General features: G+C 36.4%; 1 protein-coding gene across 2 annotated transcripts in view; it reads left to right on the top strand.

The window, feature by feature from the left end:
* Positions 1-1,388: 1,388 nt before the first annotated feature.
* The window catches only part of LOC142352817 (folate-biopterin transporter-like), a 74,951-nt gene continuing 54,891 nt past the window's right edge, over positions 1,389-21,448 (top strand). For both annotated transcript variants that reach the window (XM_075404952.1, XM_075404953.1), the window contains exons 1-4: positions 1,389-1,461; positions 1,537-1,694; positions 2,456-2,655; positions 11,425-11,555. In XM_075404952.1, the coding sequence (XP_075261067.1) occupies positions 1,421-1,461; positions 1,537-1,694; positions 2,456-2,655; positions 11,425-11,555 (530 nt within the window). In that variant the 5' untranslated portion in view covers positions 1,389-1,420. The remainder of the gene's footprint in view (positions 1,462-1,536; positions 1,695-2,455; positions 2,656-11,424; positions 11,556-21,448) is intronic.

The raw sequence follows: 21,448 nt of genomic DNA, 5'->3' as shown, positions 1-21,448 counted from the left end.
AATCAAGCATTATGGCTAACTGTGATAGTTGAAAAATTTGAAAAAAATTTGAAATGAAACAATTTTTTATTTCAAGTCTGATAGTTGCCTTTTGGAAAAAATGAGTCGTTACAATCCAAAATAACCAATTTTTTTTTCAGCTTGTAACTTTTTTTTTTGCTAAAATTGGTTTGTATTGGATGCCAATTTTAAACTAGAACGATCCAAGCAAAAACAGAAGCTGCAACTCAAATTAATTTTTGACGAAGAAATGAAAATGTACTTTTTTGATGAATGATCTTTGTCTAGGACAATTTTCATATACACATTAGACAAGACCCTTAACACTGACAAACAAATACAAAATAACTGGAAGCCACAGAAGAAAGGGCGGATTTACGCCTTTAAAGTCTACATCAACAAAATGATGTCTTCAACAACAAAGTATATAGAATTAAAGGGTTAACTAAACAATTTAATAATTCTTTCTATAAATTTTTTTTCAAAATTGTAAACGAAACTTGCTGGACAAAATTATCAGAAGGTAATAATTGTATTTTTTTAAATTTAATTGTCCGTCGTTTTTTCAATAAAATCGCCAGGAAAGCACCTTTGAAAACATTGATTTGACAATATTTACACTGTAGAGCAGATTTTTTGCTTGACAAAAAGAATAAGTACAGAAATGTTGAAGTAAATAGCAGTAATTTCTTCTGAATTTGACAATAAATTTTGTTTCTATTCCATTAATTCTTTGTTATACACTAGTGACAAAAAGTATGCCTTTTCACCAATATAATGACTTTTATTTTGGCTACTTGATTAAAAAATCCTTATCAAATCCGTATTTGACAAAACGTTTGAGAAAGCGGCAAACATAAGTGGGGAGTCCCGAAACAAAACAATTACGATCTACTAAACCAATATTTCTGTTATTGAGAGGTTAAGAAAAAGATAACCAGAGTTACGATTTTCATTATTTTCACTTTGAACAGCCAAACCAAATTTATATTAATGAATTTTTAAGTGGTTCTCTCCGACGAATAGAGCCCCGATTTCATTTGTCTACAAAAAAGCATAAAAAATTCACAGAAACTTGCAAAAGAGAATTATGGTTTTTGAACTATTAAGTATATATCTAATCGTGCTTTATGCCTAACCGTGAGAACGAAATAAATTTTTATGTCAAGGCATTGGAAGACTTAATTTTGCTTCCAAAAACTCAAGATTCACCAGAACTTTTATAGAAAATTTGTAGGTTTTGCGGGTGCGTGATAAAAGATCATTGTTCAAATTGATCATCTTACGTCGACTGATTATGTCATAATTAAGTTCAAGTAATTTGAGTTATAATGTGCCGCGGTTTGAACTGTAAACTCTAAAGATGTGAACTGTAAGTTTGGTGGAAACTCAAGCGAAGTGATCTACTTTTTTCGCAATTATGCCTCAATTATGTCCAATTGATGATGTAAAATATTTAGGGTAATTTAAAGTCTCATTTTATCTTCTTCTTATGATTTATTTGCTTTGTAAAATGAATAGATCAAATGTTTACAGGTGTGATCAAGATGTCGTATATGGCGAGAAAAGTACACTGCTCAATCGAAACACGACACAACCTCAAGGAAGCTCTGCAGGAAGTGATATAAATAACAGCTGCAATAACTCAGATCGTTATCAGGCTCATGAACTTGACAACAGTTCAGATGAAACAGGCAAGTTATAACTCAAATTTAAATTTGATGTCACTAGTTCATAACTACCCAGGTTGTGTTTTCCAGAATTTGCCCTATTAATACACCACTTTCATAGACGATCCTAATCAGCCTAACAGCCGGACGTTGCCCTGTGATCAGACCATTTAACCAGACTATCTAGAGATGTACAGTCGATACAGTGTGTTAAGAGAAGCAAGATAATCATCTGTTTGACAAATTGTATAAGATCATCCCTTCGTCATGTCTCGACAAGCAACATTCTTTTGTAAATATTGATAAGATCATGGAATTCTTTGGCGGTTTTGCCAACACAAACAAAAATCTTGTTTCAAATTTGTTTAGATATACAAGGCTTCCTCATCACAAATCTAACCAATGTCTTATCAAGAATTTTACGTTTCGTGGAACGATGTTATCCGGTATCAAAATTGGTAAACGTTTCCTTTTTCGATCGTGAACAAACTTTTCGTTTTCATTGTCTTGTGTGAAAAATCTAAAACTTGTGTTTCTACTGAAAATCAAAATTGTTTAGTGTTGGGACTCATAATTATAATTTATATACTATAATCGATGATTAAAAAGTTCAATTATGAAGGGCCGGCCCTAAACAAATTAAACAGACGATTATCTGATAAATCTCCATTGTTAAATGATATGATTGCAACGTTTATCTGGCAACAGTCTTAAAAGAATGTTACCCAGGGCTCGGGGAGGAACAGTGCCCGAAGTAAGCTATGTTTATTTATTTGTTCTTGTAGCATTGGCGGGTGGTGTGGTGGAACAGATCAACTACTGGAGTTTAGACCACATCGGTCTGTTCCTGCAGTACTTCTGCGTGGGAATATGCTACAGCTGTTCCATCAGTGTGAACTACGAGTTCTTCACATCCTACATGGGCCAGAGTGGAGACTTCTTCAATGTGGCATTGTCTGCCATTAGTCTGCCATGGAGTTTCAAGGTTAAAATGACACAAGATCTGTTCATAATTCTCTGAAGGTTTTTATTGTTTGCGTTGACGGTCGTAGAAAAATATCCTTATCCGCCCTAGGAGTGTTAGGAATACTAGCTGATAGGGGGATTAGCCTGCAAGGGGAAGAGAAAACATAACACTTGAATCACACGCCAACAACCAGAATGAATGTTAGTGTGTTAGATAAAATATTAATTAATATCCTAATAAAAGGACGATGTAGAAAAATCCGATGGATTTCATTGTATCTGAATACAAACAAGGAGGCTCGTTAATGTGCGTTCGCACATAAAGTTCCGACCCCGCTCATCCGCATTTTTGGCATAAAGGTCTACCAGATATGGAACAGATAGAAAACCCCAGTATTTTTCAAAAAAAAAACGTGTGTATGAACAAAAGGATTGCCTCCAACGCAGATAACTCAGTGGAGTAAAAAGTGCCGCATTAGATTGAATAGATCAACCAATATTAAGAAAGCAAGTCAAGACGAACAACAAAATCAAACAACAATAACAACAAACTTTAATGACATCCAAAATTTATGCCCAATTTTTAAAAGAAGCAAAATTTATTAGCAAGGTCAAAATAGCGTCTGATAAAACTGGAATTAAACAAAACAACTTGTACCTCCCTAGAAAAGACATGAGACTACTCCATAATTAGGCTCGGTAACAATTAGACAAAAAAAACAGCAAAATTAAAGAATTGGCATAAATTTTTAAAAGCAATTAGTTTCAAAGTAATGAAAACCATTAGCAAACCTTTGAAAACATCACAAATCTTTTTGATCAAATACTCCAGTAAGACCTGTCTTCAGTAAATTTTTGATGCGGTTATAAAGAGAACAACAAATAGAGACTAAAAACAAAAAAATCAATTAAAACTTGCGAGAAAACGCTTTCGAAGCCGTAAAGTCATGTTTTGCCCCTCAAAATATGTTAAACTGAGCTTTTTTCAAACGCCAATAATGTGGTGAGCTCTTTTTAATGAGAATAAGTAATGAGTAGACAAAAACAGACAAAAGGACAAAATAAAGTAGTAATTTTGTTTTTCGAAAACAATTATTTCCAAAGTCACGAACAATAGCTACAGAAAGAAACAATTAAATAGATTCCCCTATTTGTCCAGAGGGAGTTCTTCAAGCCTAAATTGATATAGAATCTGTCTTGCGTCTACAGAGAAAGCGTCAAATTTAGACAACAATCAAAAATCATATTTTTGCAAAATAACCTGTGTCGAAGCCAGTAAATTTAAAACGAAATCTTTAAAAACATTAGATCTTGTACACTTGCACCTTTCCCTTGACGATAACATTGTCTTATGTGGCCATTAATAAAGGGGACTACGTAACAAAGAGACAAAAGGAACAAAAGTTAAAAAATGTTTTCAAGAATGTTAATGAATATTTCTTTTCAAAGTCATGAAAGCCATCAGCTATCTACTCAAATCAAAATATAGACTCATTTATTTCCACAAAAAGTCAATGAAACCTGCCAAAAGCCAGGAAATTTGACACGATCAAAAAGAAAAGACAAAGTATAAAAACTACAGTAATTGACAAATGTAAAATGGCAAAAAAAATTCCATAAAATTGTTCGAGAAAGGGGTGTTGAAGACATTAAGGTCATAATCCATGCCTTTAAAGATTTTTTATGTTCAATTTTGTGCCTCTTTTTAAAGCAATCAAAGTAATATGTGAATTTTCAAAATAGTGATAATGCAACAAAACGAGAAAGAAATAAGCGAAAAATGGACCAATACCTAAAAACAGGAAAAAAAGCAAAATATAGTAGAATCAAAGCCAAGAAATCATAATTTAACCTGCAAAAAATTATTAGTTTTGTAGTTAAAATTTATGGTATAACTTATTTTTGAGTGTGTACTTCCGGCAATATTAATCAAAGTGGACTAAAGAAGCTTATTTCGGGCAATTTTTGGAAAAGGCTAAATTTTAGCTGAATAAATTAAAGCAAAATAGTCAACAATACTTTTTGTCTGAAAAAATCAACAGCACTATTGTCAACAATTTCTACAGATTTTAGCAAAATTGACAAAATTTTTGGTGAAAAATCCTGAAAATATGAATAAAAATAACACAATATGTCTAATGATCACAAAATTTTAAATCACGATAACTCGCTCTAGAAAACGAAATTCAAATAAAATCTTTTGAATTCCATATTCTACGCTGGACGGGCTTTTTAATGTTACCACGTAAAACTCTCTACGATGAATATATCGATCGGTCAAAATTGTCTGAACAAAAAAAACCCCAGTTGTATATATAGTTCATCCCCTCTCAAGAGGGGTCGGATCAAAATGACTTGATATCTTAATTTAATGGAACTTAAAGATACGCCATTAAGTTTTCACTCTTTGTTGCTGATTATCAAATTTTGAATTAGATTCTCGAGGCGTCTTTTTGAACGATTCGTAAAATGACGCGTAAAGAATTGTATTGTGTGTGAAAAACAATTGTTCTGGGCAATCAACAAACTCCAGATTACACTAGCTCGTAAAATTAGCTGTTTTTAAGGGAATTAGCTCTGCACTTGAGTTCTTCATGGTGGCAGCATTTTATTTTTAGTATTTCGAAAAATAGATTTCTCGAACGACGAAGTGTGAAACAATTATTGTAATTATGTTGTTTTTAGGCAAAATTTTTGTTTAACTGTTTTGATTTCCTGAGTTACTTTTTCTCCCTTTATAGTTGAGCACTAAAAACAATCAATCTATCGGAGCTTATTTTGGAGACTTCAAATTATTTTGTATTGAAGAGAGCAACATATTCGTTATCAAATCAAGGCAAAAATGCACCTAAGAAAACTTCACGAAAAGTTCTTGAAACATGAAAATATTAAGCCTAGAAGGAGCGCAATCAATATAGTTTCTTAGTAGGCTCCAGGAAAATTATATTAGCAGCACTTGTTCCGAGCTGTCTATTTAAAATAGAACGGAATTTATGTGCATTTTAACTTTCCACGCTTTCTTTGCATAGCTTGTTCACATTGTTATTATTTAAAAAACGCATTGCTCATTTGCTTGCTAACAACCTTACTCAAACAACTTTTTCCATTTGCGTTATCTCAATTTCTCTCTCATTCACAAGTGTCGGCAGCTGAACTCAGCAGCTCACTACTGAAACTCAAATGAAAATTGCGCCAACACTTGTGTATTTTCCCCCTTAAATATTATTAGTGGTTATAGTGGTACATTATAACATCTCACGACGTCATTTGAAGCCATCCGTTGTGAACTTAGTTATCCCCCTGTTCCGCCGACTAAAACAAGCTGCAATGGATTCGAGCTCCCAATACTCGTTCGAGAGCATACCATCTGACGTTAGTTGGTTATGTTTATTTTGGTGAACAGACGAAACAGTCCCAATAAAAACAGTTCCGGACAAAACAAATCCGATAGCAAAATATTCCCAGAAGAAAACAGTCGTGGACAAAATAGGCCCAAGAAAGCAGACAAAACAGTCAAAAATGGTCCGAACTAAAGATAAGGTCAAGCATATTTGCAATAATGAACAAAGAAACCGCTTAAGTAATTCATATGATTACAATTCACTGTAAAAAAATTGAGCTCATTACAAGATAAATTTGCCAACAAAATGTATTTTTAAACGAAATTTTGGTTTAATCATATTTCATATCAAGCAAAACAATGCATTCAGAAGCTTCTTTCATAGATTATGTTTGATAATTTTTTGTAGATTATATTTACAACTGTTCCAATACTTATTCAGGACTATTTTGCCTGGGACTGTTTTGTCTGGGAGTATTTTGCAATCTTGGACTGTTTTGTCTGGGAATATTTTGCAATCGTGGACTGTTTTGTCTGTGACTGTTTTGTCCGGACACGATTTATTTTAAGTAAGGAAGTTTAGCCCTTGAAATTATACTTCTAATTGTTAAAAATGCACAATTCAGCCCCGGGGAGGAAATCTGCTGATTGCAAGAACACCACATGCAATTGTGTGTAAAAAAAGTGCTGAATGTTTAGTTCTAGATCCTGAAAACAATATTCACAAATTCAACTATTGTCAACGCATCTCTGAAGAGAACTGAAGTACTTTTTCAGCACATTCATTACATAATTTCAACATTTTAAACATTGAAGTTCATCAAAAAATCTTTTTTTACTAATATGTTAAAATTTTGTCGATTGAACGAAAAAAGGGCCAGCAATTCAGATACACAGGTTCGAGACAGCGGGGTTGTTAATTTTTTTCTGAGAGATAGCCTGAAATTGTGAAAAGAAGCTCAGGAACGTGATGAAATTAGGTAAGAAATGCGCTGACAGCCAAAGAAAAAGCCATGTATTTTAGTAGATAGATGTTACATATTTATCCGCTTAATGCTCTGAAAACAAGTGCCGATGAAGGAAAAGTAATTGTGAACGATTTGTCCGATGAAATTTTTTTTCAGGCAGAGTCATTACATTTCTCACAAATTGTCCGGTTAATCTTTGATCCGGGCAACAGCCTAATTCTGATTGATCCACAAATTTGATTGAACAACATATCACTAGTACCTGAAATCATTACAATTGTTGCATGGTTGGGTTGTCGGCCAAAACCTTCTGTCAAATCTGTCAGTGAATTCGGAAGTCACCCGTAATAATCATGTATATCAAGTTCTGGTAACCATGCAAGGATCGTAGAACAATGGTGGTTAAATATGTCAAATGGTCACTGAACGTCTTAATGTACTTAAATTGTAAATTTTCAGTGCTGTGAACATTGTATCTACTAATAAAAAGCAAAGGAAAAATAATTAGAATGAGACAAGTGTTTTTTAGTTAAAATCATTCTTAAAAAAATCAAATCAGATTTGAGGGAGAGTTCATTTTTTGGGTACGGTGCCATGAAAAATTTGATCAACTTTATATAGGGCGATTGTAATGTCTTGTGCTGCAACTCAACAAGTCATAATAAGTTTTCGAAAACTTTTTAAGGTAGCCAGTCTGGGGCAAAACGTTTTCAAAAGCTGTCTCTGACAAGAAGATTTTTGTGCCACCTAAATGCGAACTTTAGGGTCTTCGACGATGAACTGTTTGATGTGCTAAATGGGTTGATTGAGTCGAGGAATGCACCCCTGTTTTTCTCGTGACCACTTTTGTCATCTAGACCGAAAAAAATGTCATTTAAATAATATTAATAATTTTGGTTCCTGCGTAATCGCAGAGGAACAGCATTAGGCCTACAGTACCCTGTTTTCAACTGCCCTTTTTCGTATTATTCCCCACATTTCAGACAGTTCTTTTTATGAGCATCATTTCTCTATTTTTGTGACTTTGGCCACTTTTTTGCGTCTGAAACTTTGACGTGGTACCATCATTGCAGTCAACATTGGTCAGGCTATGGTCAACCTGAAGCTATGGTTAAGTAAGAGCTCATCCTTACACAGACAGCTTCACGGAGGCAGGGGATTGAACTCTCAATCATTGGCGTGTGAATCACACACCTTACATAGCTAAATAAATTAAAGCAAAATAGTCAACAATACTTTTTGTCTGAAAAAAAAATCAACAACACTATTGTTAACAATTTCTACAGATTTTAGCAAAATTGACATAATTTTTGGTGAAAAATCCTGAAAATATGAATAAAAATAACACAATATGTCTAATGATCACAAAATTTTAAATCACGATAACTCGCTCTAGAAAACGAAATTCAAATAAAATCTTTTGAATTCCATATTTTACGCTGGACGGGCTTTTTAATGATACCACGTAAAACTCTCTACAATGAATATATCGATCGGTCAAAATTGTCTGAACAAAGAACCCCAGTTGTATATATAGTTCATCCCCTCTCAAGAGGGGTCGGATCAAAATGACTTGATATCTTAATTTAATGGAACTTAAAGATACGCCATTAAGTTTTCACTCTTTGTTGCTGATTATCAAATTTTGAATTAGATTCTCGAGGCGTCTTTTTGAACGATTCGTAAAATGACGCGTAAAGAATTGTATTGTGTGTGAAAAACAATTGTTCTGGGCAATCAACAAACTCCAGATTACACTAGCTCGTAAAATTAGCTGTTTTTAAGGGAATTAGCTCTGCACTTGAGTTCTTCATGGTGGCAGCATTTTATTTTTAGTATTTCGAAAAATAGATTTCTCGAACGACGAAGTGTGAAACAATTATTGTAATTATGTTGTTTTTAGGCAAAATTTTTGTTTAACCGTTTTGATTTCCTGAGTTACTTTTTCTCCCTTTATAGTTGAGCACTAAAAACAATCAATCTATCGGAGCTTATTTTGGAGACTTCAAATTATTTTGTATTGAAGAGAGCAACATATTCGTTATCAAATCAAGGCAAAAATGCACCTAAGAAAACTTCACGAAAAGTTCTTGAAACATGAAAATATTAAGCCTAGAAGGAGCGCAATCAATATAGTTTCTTAGTAGGCTCCAGGAAAATTATATTAGCAGCACTTGTTCCGAGCTGTCTATTTAAAATAGAACGGAATTTATGTGCATTTTAACTTTCCACGCTTTCTTTGCATAGATTGTTCATATTGTTATTATTTAAAAAACGCATTGCTCATTTGCTTGCTAACAACCTTGCTCGTACAACTTTTTCCATTTGCGTTATCTCAATTTCTCTCTCATTCACAAGTGTCGGCAGCTGAACTCAGCAGCTCACTACTGAAACTCAAAAGAAAATTGCGCCAAAACTTGTGTATTTTCCCCCTTAAATATTATTAGTGGTTATAGTGGTACATTATAACATCTCATGACGTCATTTGAAGCCATCCGTTGTGAACTTAGTTATCCCCCTGTTCCGCCGACTAAAACAAACTGCAATGGATTCGAGCTCCCAATACTCGTTCGAGAGCATACCATCTGACGTTAGTTGGTTATGTTTATTTTGGTGAACAGACGAAACAGTCCCAATAAAAACAGTTCCGGACAAAACAAATCCGATAGCAAAATATTCCCGGAAGAAAACAGTCGTGGACAAAATGGGCCCAAGAAAGCAGACAAAACAGTCAAAAATGGTCCGAACTAAAGATAAGGTCAAGTATATTTGCAATAATGAACAAAGAAACCGCTTAAGTAATTCATATGATTACAATTCACTGTAAAAAAATTGAGCTCATTACAAGATAAATTTGCCAACAAAATGTATTTTTAAACGAAATTTTGATTTAATCATAATTCATATCAAGCAAAACAATGCATTCAGAAGCTTCTTTCATAGATTATGTTTGATAATTTTTTGTAGATTATATTTACAACTGTTCCAATACTTATTCAGGACTATTTTGCCTGGGACTGTTTTGTCTGGGAGTATTTTGCAATCTTGGACTGTTTTGTCTGGGAATATTTTGCAATCGTGGACTGTTTTGTCTGTGACTGTTTTGTCCGGACACGATTTATTTTAAGTAAGGAAGTTTAGCCCTTGAAATTATACTTCTAATTGTTAAAAATGCACAATTCAGCCCCAGGGAGGAAATCTGCTGATTGCAAGAACACCACATGCAATTGTGTGTAAAAAAAGTGCTGAATGTTTAGTTCTAGATCCTGAAAACAATAATCACAAAATCAACTATTGTCAACGCATCTCTGAAGAGAACTGAAGTACTTTTTCAGCACATTCATTACATAATTTCAACATTTTAAACATTGAAGTTCATCAAAAAATCTTTTTTTTACTAATATGTTAAAATTTTGTCGATTGAACGAAAAAAGGGCCAGCAATTCAGATACCCAGGTTCGAGACAGCGGGGTTGTTAATTTTTTTCTGAGAGATAGCCTGAAATTGTAAAAAGAAGCTCAGGAACGTGATGAAACTAGGTAAGAAATGCGCTGACAGCCAAAGAAAAAGCCATGTATTTTAGTAGATAGATGTTACATATTTATCCGCTTAATGCTCTGAAAACAAGTGCCGATGAAGGAAATGTAATTGTGAACGATTTGTCCGATGAAATTTTTTTTCAGGCAGAGTCATTACATTTCTCATAAATTGTCCGGTTAATCTTTGATCCGGGCAACAGCCTAATTCTGATTGATCCACAAATTTGATTGAACAACATATCACTAGTACCTGAAAACATTACAATTGTTGCATGGTTGGGTTGTCGGCCAAAACCTTCTGTCAAATCTGTCAGTGAATTCGGAAGTCACCCGTAATAATCATGTATATCAAGTTCTGGTAACCATGCAAGGATCGTAGAACAATGGTGGTTAAATATGTCAAATGGTCACTGAACGTCTTAATGTACTTAAATTGTAAATTTTCAGTGCTGTGAGCATTGTATCTACTAATAAAAAGCAAAGGAAAAATAATTTGAATGAGACAAGTGTTTTTTAGTTAAAATCATTCTTAAAAAAATCAAATCAGATTTGAGGGAGAGTTCATTTTTTGGGTACGGTGCCATGAAAAATTTGATCAACTTTATATAGGGCGATTGTAATGTCTTCTGCTGCAACTCAACAAGTCATAATAAGTTTTCGAAAACTTTTTAAGGTAGCCAGTCTAGGGCAAAACGTTTTCAAAAGCTGCCTCTGATAAAGAAGATTCTTGTGCCACCTAAACGCGAAATTGAAGGTCCTTGATGCTGAACTGTCGGATGTACGAAATGGGTTGATTGAGTCGAGAAAAGCACCCCTGTTTTTCTCGTGACCCCTTTTGTCATCTAGACCGAAAAAAATGTCATTTAAATAGTATCATTAAACACCGCGAGTATCGTTTCTTTTTCCTCGAGAAAATAATGTAGTTGAGCATTGGTTTGTAGATAGTATACGGAGCAGTGAATGACTGTTTGCCTATATTGGGATACAGAAGAAAACCTTATATGGTGATGGGGTGGGCAGGATGTGCGATCGTGGGACTAGCCTTGACACTTCAGAAACTTCCGGGCAGCAGGTACGTACAAGTGATTGACCATATTATTGTGGATTTTGCATTCCAAGGTCTTGTATACCAGTCATTTAAATGAGATTAATGGCAGATTGCTGTGTTCTTTTAATATGAAGACATGATCTTACAGAAAGATAGGCTGTCAATTTTACAGTAGATTTATAGTTGCTTCTTAAACATTTTTATTGTCACATATTTTAAAATTAGAGTTGTGAGCGTCCGTGGACAACACCGACAGTAGGAAAGCGTAGTTCAAAATCGCCCAAAAGGGCAAATACCGTGAACCATGACGCTCATTTTTTTTACTAGCGTGCAACTCAATTACAAAATTTGTACGACCTATTTTCTACCGTTATCCTCGCAGTGTTGAATCAATTTTCCACAAATTAATATCGCAATTATCCCCAATTAGCGATTCAATATTCCATAATTACATTGTGTATTTTCCCGGCTCTGTTAGCAACGTGTCAATTGGGCAGAAATGAAAGAAAGACTGATTGATAATTAAATGCATAACACTCCCTCACCTTGCTACCAGCTATTTAAGAAGATAGAGATTGCTCTTTGCCACAATCTCCAGAAAGTGATGCCATAAATCTTCCAAAACATTAGCTTCTGAATTAGGTCTAAGTAATTGATTATTAAATTGATAAATCAAGTTTCAGGACTAATTGAACAGTTTACCTGCACATTTTGAGCGGATATTAATTAATCAATAGTGGAAATTCACTATACGCCGTGGAAACCCGACACGTTACGCCGGCACTCGACAAAAAGGGCGACTTAATCCATTTATTAATCATAGTTAACTTAGAGATTTTTGGTCGCAAGAACGCTGACGCACAGCACAGAGATGTTACAAGTTTTTTTTTATTCCGCCCATAAGAAAAGCCCAAAATGCCAAAAATGTACGACGCTTGTGGCGTAATTTTTCATTAGTGGTCAGTACAGACCCACAAACCGGGCATAATTCACCAATTTGTGCAATTGGATTTTACACACAATCTTATTACATTAAATCTGTGGAAAACACTTATGTTCTCTAAATTGGCTTGGATTGAAAAAGTTTGAGTGTATTTGTGATGGTTTCAATGAAACATCAAGAAACTTAGAAGTTTTATTAAAGTTTCAAAGAACGAAAGAAGAACTTACCTGACGAACTTTATTGATGTGTCGATAAGTAATGGCTACAAAACTAAACTCAATTCTAATTTTGTTTTGGCGCTATCATTATCTTATTGACCTATCAATCATATGTCAGAAGTAAATTCTCCCACCAACAGAAACCTGATTCTAACATCCACCGACCTCCAACTAATGAACTCGATTGTACCCAAGCCATATATGATTCTCATGAAATGTTGATGATAATAGAATATCACCTCCGGGATTCGGAGTTAAGATCTATTCACATGCCAATCATGTAAAATATTTTTAGCTAATCTAAATTTTCTCTGTATATTTTCGCATAGATAACCACTATAAATACAAGCTAATTTTTGTATATTTTCAGTTCAAAATTTAATTTAAAATTCAACTTATTGAATTCTTTGACCCGTGTTATCGACCACGACAATGGTGTCCAGACCAGCTACAGACAGACAACTTTTGGATCTACAGAATGCAGAATCAGCTACTGCGTGGATTATGTCTTTTGTGGCGAAATGTCGCGCAGAGAAGAAAGAGGACAAGGTCAACACCGATGGTACTGTACAGGACCTACAGGTAACCAATCTCTTTCTTAGTATGTGCGGGCAAGATGCAATCATTAAACTTAGGAGCTTAATGAGTCCTAGGAATTTAATAGACACTCCGTATAAAGACATCAGATTGGCGATTCAAAACTATATTTCTCCTAAAGAGAGAGTAGTAACGGCAGAAAGGGCTAAATTTCTGTCTGTTATACAGGGTGTAGGGGAGTCAGACGACGACTTCCTAGCACGTCTTAGAGAAGAAGCACGTTATTGTGACTTCGAAAAATTGAAAACAGCGGCCAATCCCGAAGAGGAGTTGGTAAAAGTAAAGTTTATCTCAGGTTTGAGGGACCCTGAAGCAAAACTTAGACTACTAGACGGTATTAAAGCAAAACCAGCAATGTCGGTTAATGAAATGACCGAGAGTTTACAGTTCAGAAGTCAAGCAATGGCTTTTGCAAGTTCTTCATCAGGTAATAAGCCCTTTACGGTGAAAGAAGAAGTTGGGTTCAACTTCAAAAAGACCTTTCGAAAACCAAATGAAAGAATTACGGCTAATAGAAGCAGCAACTTGTGCACTAGGTGTGGAGGTAAGCCACACTCTAGTAGACCTTGTCCAGCGCTAAGTACGAAATGCAACACCTGTGAAAAGGTGGGACACTTCTCAAAACTGTGTAGAAGCAAACCCCAACCAAATTCAGGTAAGTACAATAAACAGAATAACTTTTGCGAAGAAGAAAATGTTTCTTCAGAGCAAGCATCTCCAGCATCAGAGATGGGAATGTTTTATACTAAAGAACAAATCTTTAGCATGTCTGTGACATGGGAATACATCTCAATAAATAACTGCAAAGTAAAAATGCAGGTAGACACAGGTGCAGATAGCACAGTGATATCATCAAAAATATGGACTGAGCTTGGTAGACTTCAGTTGGATGGTAAGATAAGACATCTTGAAGCTTATGATGGTCATCAATTAACGCTTCTGGGATCACTTACTTGTGACGTTGAGTGGAACGGAAGCAGGCTCACTCAAAAACAACTTGCAGTTGTGCAGTCTGATAAAGAATTTGGACTACTTGGTAGAGACCTTCTACCCAAGCACGGCGTGAACAACATAACAGCCGAGCACCTACCTGCTGTGAAGGGTTACAAAGCTCATGTGAAGTTGATACCAGGAACACAGCCAATGTTCTGCAAAGCCAGAAAAATACCTCTACCTCTTCAAGACAAGGTCACAGAGAAGCTGGAACAAATGGCCAGACAAGGCATCCTTGAACCGGTACAGCCAGGAGGAGTCACTAATGCATCTCCAGTGGTGTGGCAGAGAAGGAAGAATGGAGAACTGAGACTTTGCGTGGACTTGAAAGTGCACATCAATGGAAAGGTCATGGATGAGGACTACCCAATACCAGACATGGAGACGATCTTCCATAACCTACATGGGGCCTCATACTTTGGCAAAATTGACCTCTCAGATGCCTACTATCAAATTGAACTTGACGAAGAAGCAAAAGATATATGCACAATCAACACATCTCAGGGACTGTTCAAGATGTGCCGACTACCTCAGGGATTGAAAAACTCTTCTTCAATCTTCCAGAATTGCATAAAATCAACACTCAAAGGAATCAAAGGTGTTGTGATCTTTCAAGACGATGTATTGGTGTATGGGACTACCAAGGAGCAGTTAGACAAGAGAATGCTTGCAGTCAAGAGTCGACTACGTGAGAAACACTTTACTATTAATGAGAAAAAATCTAACTCAAAACCAGTCGATAGCGTTAGCTTTTTGGGATACTCCATTTCAAAGGAGGGAATAGCACCAGATCCCAAACATGTTGAAAAAATAAAAAATGCAAAAGCACCAACTAACAATAAACAACTCGAATCGTTTGTTGGGCTAGCTAATTTTTACGGAAGAATGATTCCTGATTTTGCAACAAAAATGCTACCCTTAAATAACATGAGAAATAGCGATTTCTCATGGGGCAAAATGCAACAAAAAGCCTTTGAGGACATAAAAAATGAATTATGTGCTAACCCACTAGTACAGCCATATAGTCTACAAAAAGAAGCAACAGTTACTACTGACGCCTCTGAAAAAGCCATTGGCGGGGTTCTTTCGCAAGAAGGACATCCAGTCTTATATGTATCGAGAAAATTGACTCCAGCGGAGCAAAACTACTCGAACATAGAGCGGGAAGCACTGGCAATTGTCTTTGTGGTCACAAGATTGAAGCAATTCCTTCTTGGAAGACGATTTACCCTACAGACTGACCACAAACCACTCAAATATCTCTTTGCACCAGACGAGGAGATCCCGAAGACAGCATCAGCGAGAATCACAAGATGGGCAATAGCTCTAATGGTCTTCGACTATGAGTTGAAGTACACACCAGGGGAGCAGATACCCCATGCAGATGCTTTGAGCAGAATGGATTTTGACGAAGACGAATCCGACAACGATCGAGTGTGCTTCGCAATCAATAACATCTACTTCGCTCAGAGTGATTTGGTGACCCAAGCAGAAATCAAAACTGAACTTGGAACAAACAGACTCTTCCAGGACATAATGAAACGAATCAAAAGCAGCAATTGGAAACAATGTTCAGAAGCGGAAAAATGATTCGAACAACAGAAAGATGCACTTACTTTACATAATGGAATCATCTTCAGAGGTGTTGTTCCTTTCATTCCACCCAAACTACGACACTTGGTTTTGGCAAAAGCGCATGAGACACATCCCGGAACGAATGCAACTGAGGCATCAGTCAGAATGATAGCTTGGTGGCCTGGCATTACCCAAGACGTTCAACACTTTGTTAGTAAAAGTAAGAATTGTCAACTGAACAGGCCTAGCCTGGGAAAAACAGTCTCTACGACAAGTCAGTTTTGTCCACTAGCGCGTTTTGGTGAATACATTGATGGATTGATGTAAGTGTTTTTCAACGACAAAAAAAAATTGATTTGACTATTTAAAAACTTAGATTTTGCGATTTCGTAAAAAAAAATTAACCGCCCTTGATTATATAAATTATGTGAGAGGGTATAATTGTGCATTAATCATCCATTAAACACTAAATCATCCATCAAGTGAAATTAAGAAAATATTGAAATTAAAGCATGTAAAAGAGCTTCTTCATGCATTGTAAAATCTCATGACAAAATTCTGTCAATGTAGGCCATTTTGAGTCGTCAGTTCTTTCCACGAAATGGCTCTAAAAGCATTTTGTGGACAACACTGACGGTTTAGTGTAAGTTTAGCTCAAGTTTCTGTCAGTGAAATCAACTGGTCTAAAATAAAAGAAAATTTGAACTAAATTAAAGGGTCTGTTTTGAATAGTAAGGTTGTCAAATATTATTCTCAAGTAGCGATTATCACTATTATTTTTTGCGGAATTCATCTACAAAACTGTGACTTGGTATGACAGACTAGCGTAACAAATAAGACAATTTCAGACTGAAAGGAATAAGAAAAACAGCCGCAGATGGTTGAACTACGCTATAAGAACTGCTGGCATTAACCGAGTTTAACCAAAATCAAAGGATTACTTGCCTCATTTAAGAGAAAGATTGTCTATTTTCAATTTAAATTCAAAAGATCAAGATTCTAGAGAATCTCAATTACTTCTCAGCGTTACATTTTCTTTAAAAAAGGTGAGATTCAAATTTCAGTCAGGTTAAGACCCAATTGTGTGAGCTTGTTGCATTACAGGCGTCTACTGGTACCAAATTTTGGAGTAAATTTACTCCTTTTTATTACAAGATCTTACTTTTTCAATGATAATAGATTTTGAATGTGAGACATAATTTCAAACTTCGCGGACAAAAAAGCAGTGCTCTATATGGAAATTCCAGTTTGTATTTTTCACTTTTAAACTGATAGTTGAGAAATGAAAACTGCCTTCCTCCGCAAAATAAGATTGACGAATTGTGCGTCAGATTAATTGCAGTATAATCCCGCATGTTAGTAATCTTAAAACGTCAAATTGTAAAATTGAGCGGCAAAAAGATTAAAAATTTGGTGAAATGCCCTTACAGCCGAACTGAAGTGTTTTTTATATTAAATTATTTGCTATAATTGAAATAATTGTGAGTTCAAATAGTTTGAACTCACAATTAATTGATCCTATTTTTTGTTTTAAGGCCCTTAATTGCTTGGTGGAAACCACATTCACGAAATTTAAGTGATTACCGCATTGAACGAAAATTTGCACCGGAAAGCGCCTGCCATTTTGTTTGTTAGTAGTTTTTTATCGAAACCGATAGAGGCTCGCAATGTAATTCTAAATGCAATTAAGTGTCACTATTGAATCTCGGCTGAACCTCAATTATAGCGCTTTAATAATATTTTGCAGATCCTAGTCCAATTGTTTGCTAGAATTTGCTGCAAGAGTTTATTGCATCGGTTGGCTTTAAAAGTTCAGAAAAAGGAGAACAATTTTTTAATATATTCCCGGATTCATACATAGAAGCTGGCGTCCAAGGCCTCCACGACTAATAAAAATCAAGGAAGAACAACCTCCTAAATCCCAGTTGTTGGTTGTCAAAATTTCATTTATGAAAGGCAAGGGTAACAAGAAGAATTTCAATGAATTTACCTAAATTTCTCGATGACGACAAAAGATTAAAGCACACGAGAAGTCTATCACCTTCCCGTACCTAACTCCAGGTGCGTTTCAGTACTAGGCCAGTATAATTGGAGTGTGAGACGTGCATTCACCCTTATTTTTTTAATGGTCAGACTGAGGCCAATTCTGATTTTATGCTTGCCAGAATTGCGCTAATACTGATATCACAATGGCCAGACTTGCGCCAATTCTGCTTTTACAATGGCCAGACTTGGGCAGATTCTGATTTTTTACTTGCCAGACTGGCACATTTCCACCACTTCTTATGACGAAAACTACCGGGAAAAGGACAAAAACAGCCAAAAAACGTCCAAATTAGCCAAAAATAGGCGGGGAATTGTCACAAATAGCCACAAAACATTAAATATAGCAATTTTTGACTAAAATTTGGCCTAAAACGGTTGAAAAACGGCTCAAAACGGCCCAGAAAACCTGAAACCCCTCGAATGGGCTCAATTTGGTCCAAATATAGCTACCGTGGTGCTTATTTACTGTTTGATATGCCACTGGTTTCATTTCATAGCAAGGTTGGTAAAAAAACAAATGCGAAAATTGTAAAAAGTTAGTTTAGTTTTTGAAAACACTTGCCAAGTGGGAGTCAAGTCTGATATGACTAATACACTTGATAATGTCATGATTCAGTATACTGATTTGTGAAGAAAGGCTTGCATTTATACGTGCCCAGTACTGATTCTCAGTTGGAGTTCGGTACGGGTTCATTTTGAGGTGATTTAGACGATAAAGCCTGCAATGGCCATGCACAAAATTTGTATTACCCGACAATAAATTCCCATATGTTGATTGAAAAATATATTATACTGCCTATTCAGAAGAACGAGCAGAAGAATGTCATCTGTTTATCATTTTGCTACCCTCATTTAAGTACTTAAAAATACAAAGTTTGAGTATTCTCATCTGCCTTTGTTAATTTGTGTCGACTCGTTTTGTACAAATAACTAGTGCGTCTGATCTGGCGCTCCGGGATTCCGGGATAATCATATTGCCAATGGGTCTGGTTCAGCAATCATCCGAATGGAATATGTATTAAACAACAGTCATCGCTTCGCTTAGTTCAAGTTAAGGATTGTTCTTAATAAGTGTCATAGTGGTATTCGGAGGAAAATTAAGTATCAAAATAATTGATTTTACTGTATTCCCGATAAGCTGAAATTTGAAAGCGATCTCAACATCTTTTCCTTTTCAGTGATCAAGTAATTTTTTAATATGATTGCTGATCATTGATTTGAACAAGCTGAAAGTACATACAATTCAAAGGAATGGATGATCTGGTAAAAAAAATGAGTTTTGTGATATATTGTTCTCTGGTTTTCTTTGATTGCGCTAAGTGAGTTTCCAGACACAAGGGACTTGTGAATAGACTCTTTAGAACGCTCACATAGGGTGAGTTACTTATTGAGATTTACAGAGTCTGATGGGCTCTGAAAAGGCAAAATATCCAGATCGGAGGTACATATGAGCGCAATTGAGTTTGACCAAAGGCATTTTTAAACACACTCAAGTTTGACGCGAGAGCGTTTTGAGCGCAAGTGCCTGTGAATTGGGACAACGCTTGTTCTCGTCAATAACTATTATGAGTACAATTGGGTCTAACCGAATTTGATTTCTAGTCCATCGTAGTTTAAGCAGAGAAAATTTTGAATGCATTTTGAGCGTAGGCAAAGTTCGCGCGCAATTGCGTCTGACCAGCAGATTTTTTGAGCGCTTTTTGAAGGCAGGAAAGGTTTTTGAGGCACTTTAAGTCTGAACAGAAGTGTTGTCGGGACTGGGTTGATAACGCCATGATTCCGCTGGTCCGCATTGGGAAGGGTGATAGGTCGTTATCTGTCTTGAGTCTTAGCTTTAAGTTTCAATTAGTTTGGTTGCTCATGTTTTGTTTCAAGTTACACAATTCAAGCAAGAGTATCATTTCCGGTTTTACGACATTTCATCATCATGACTTTTCGTTACAACTTTTGGAAACAAATCAACTTACAAAAGGCGGTAAAACACAATAAACGTAAGAAGTTAATCTCTAGCATTAACATCCTCCGGGCCCACAAAACCTAACCCTAACCTGGTTGTGGGTTTGGGGTAGACATGCATAAGTTTTACTGCTGGTCTGTTTAATTTGCCTAAAGCGGTCTTAACCTCGCATGACCTAGCTATGTTGTCGGGGCCGGTGAAAGTCCGTGTGACTCGTCCCAGCGGCCAGATTCCTCTTGGTGTAAACTCTTCAAGAAGCCAGACAACATCATCCACTTCCAAAGCTGCTTCACAAGACGTCCACTTCTGTCGTTTGTTCAGCGAAGGAACATACTCGGTTGGCAGCCTCTTCCAAATCTGCTGAAGTCTCTGCTTCACCTGCGTCCACGCCGAACTCTTCAAGGTAAGTGTCTCGTTGAAAACGGCTCCAGGAACATTGCAGAAGGGCCTTCCAAGCAAGAAGTGGTTTGGTGTAAGTGGGTTGTCGTCTTCGTGGTTGCCTCTCACGTGAGTGAGTGGACGCGAGTTGACAAGACACTCGGCTTCACTGACGATCGTGGCAAAGACATCTGGGGTGAGTTTTGCGGAGCCGAGGTTCAAAAGAAGAGCTCGTTTAACACACTGAACGAGTCTTTTCCACACCCCACCAAAGCACCAAAGTGAGGAACAGAAGGAGGGTTGAGTTTCCATTCGACAGACTGGTTCAGTAGCTGATCTTTGATGTAGTCGTGGTCCAACATCAGTGGTCTTCTTCTGATCTGCTTTCTTGCTCCCAGGAAGTTGGATCCGTTGTCTGACAGGAACAAGCGCGGTTGGCCGCGTCGAGCGATGAAGCGTCGGATTGCTGTCAAACACTTGTCTGTGCTGAGATCCTCTGCAACTTCCAGGTGAATTGCTCTTGTAACGAAGCAAGTGAATAAGCAGATGTAGGTCTTCACTTCTGAATCTCGATGAACGACGGCAAACGGTCCAAGGTAGTCCACGCCGACATTGGTGAAGATGACTGGTGACTGAGTTTCCTGGAAACGAATGTCTGGCAGGTCTGCCATCTGTGGCTGTAGTCCCTGTGCTCGGAAGCGGCGACAGTCGAAACATTTGAAGGCCAAACTTTTCAAGAAAGCTCTGATTCCGAGAATGTGGCATCTCTGTTGTATGTAGTTGCGGGTGTATTCAACTCCAATGTGCATACAAATTTCGTGGCATTTCTGTATGTAGAGTTGAGTGCTGTGCTCTTTAGAGTCCAGGATGATGGGGTGCTTGGCGTCAAAAGGTAGCGAGCTTCGTTTTGTTCTGCCACCAACGCGAAGAAGTCCACTTTCAAAAAAAGGGGACAAACAGAGCAGACGATCTTTCTTTGACAAAGGCCTGTGTTGTTTCATGTCTTTGATGGACTTCTCTTGCGATTTTCTGAAGAGATAAATTCGGGCTTCGTTAATGTCGTCGAGTTCTAGTTTGCCTCTTTGTTTCGATCTGAGATTTTTTATGAACCTAATGACAACAGCCATAGAGCGCATTAACTTCGTCCATTTTGAGAATCTGCTGACGTCGATAATACATTCATCGTTCGATGTTTCCATTGTGACGTTTG

Source organism: Convolutriloba macropyga, chromosome 14 (assembly GCF_964194025.1).
Source record: "Convolutriloba macropyga chromosome 14, txConMacr16.3, whole genome shotgun sequence".
NCBI lineage: Eukaryota > Metazoa > Xenacoelomorpha > Acoela > Convolutidae > Convolutriloba > Convolutriloba macropyga.
This window is presented reverse-complemented; position numbering and strand designations above follow the sequence as displayed.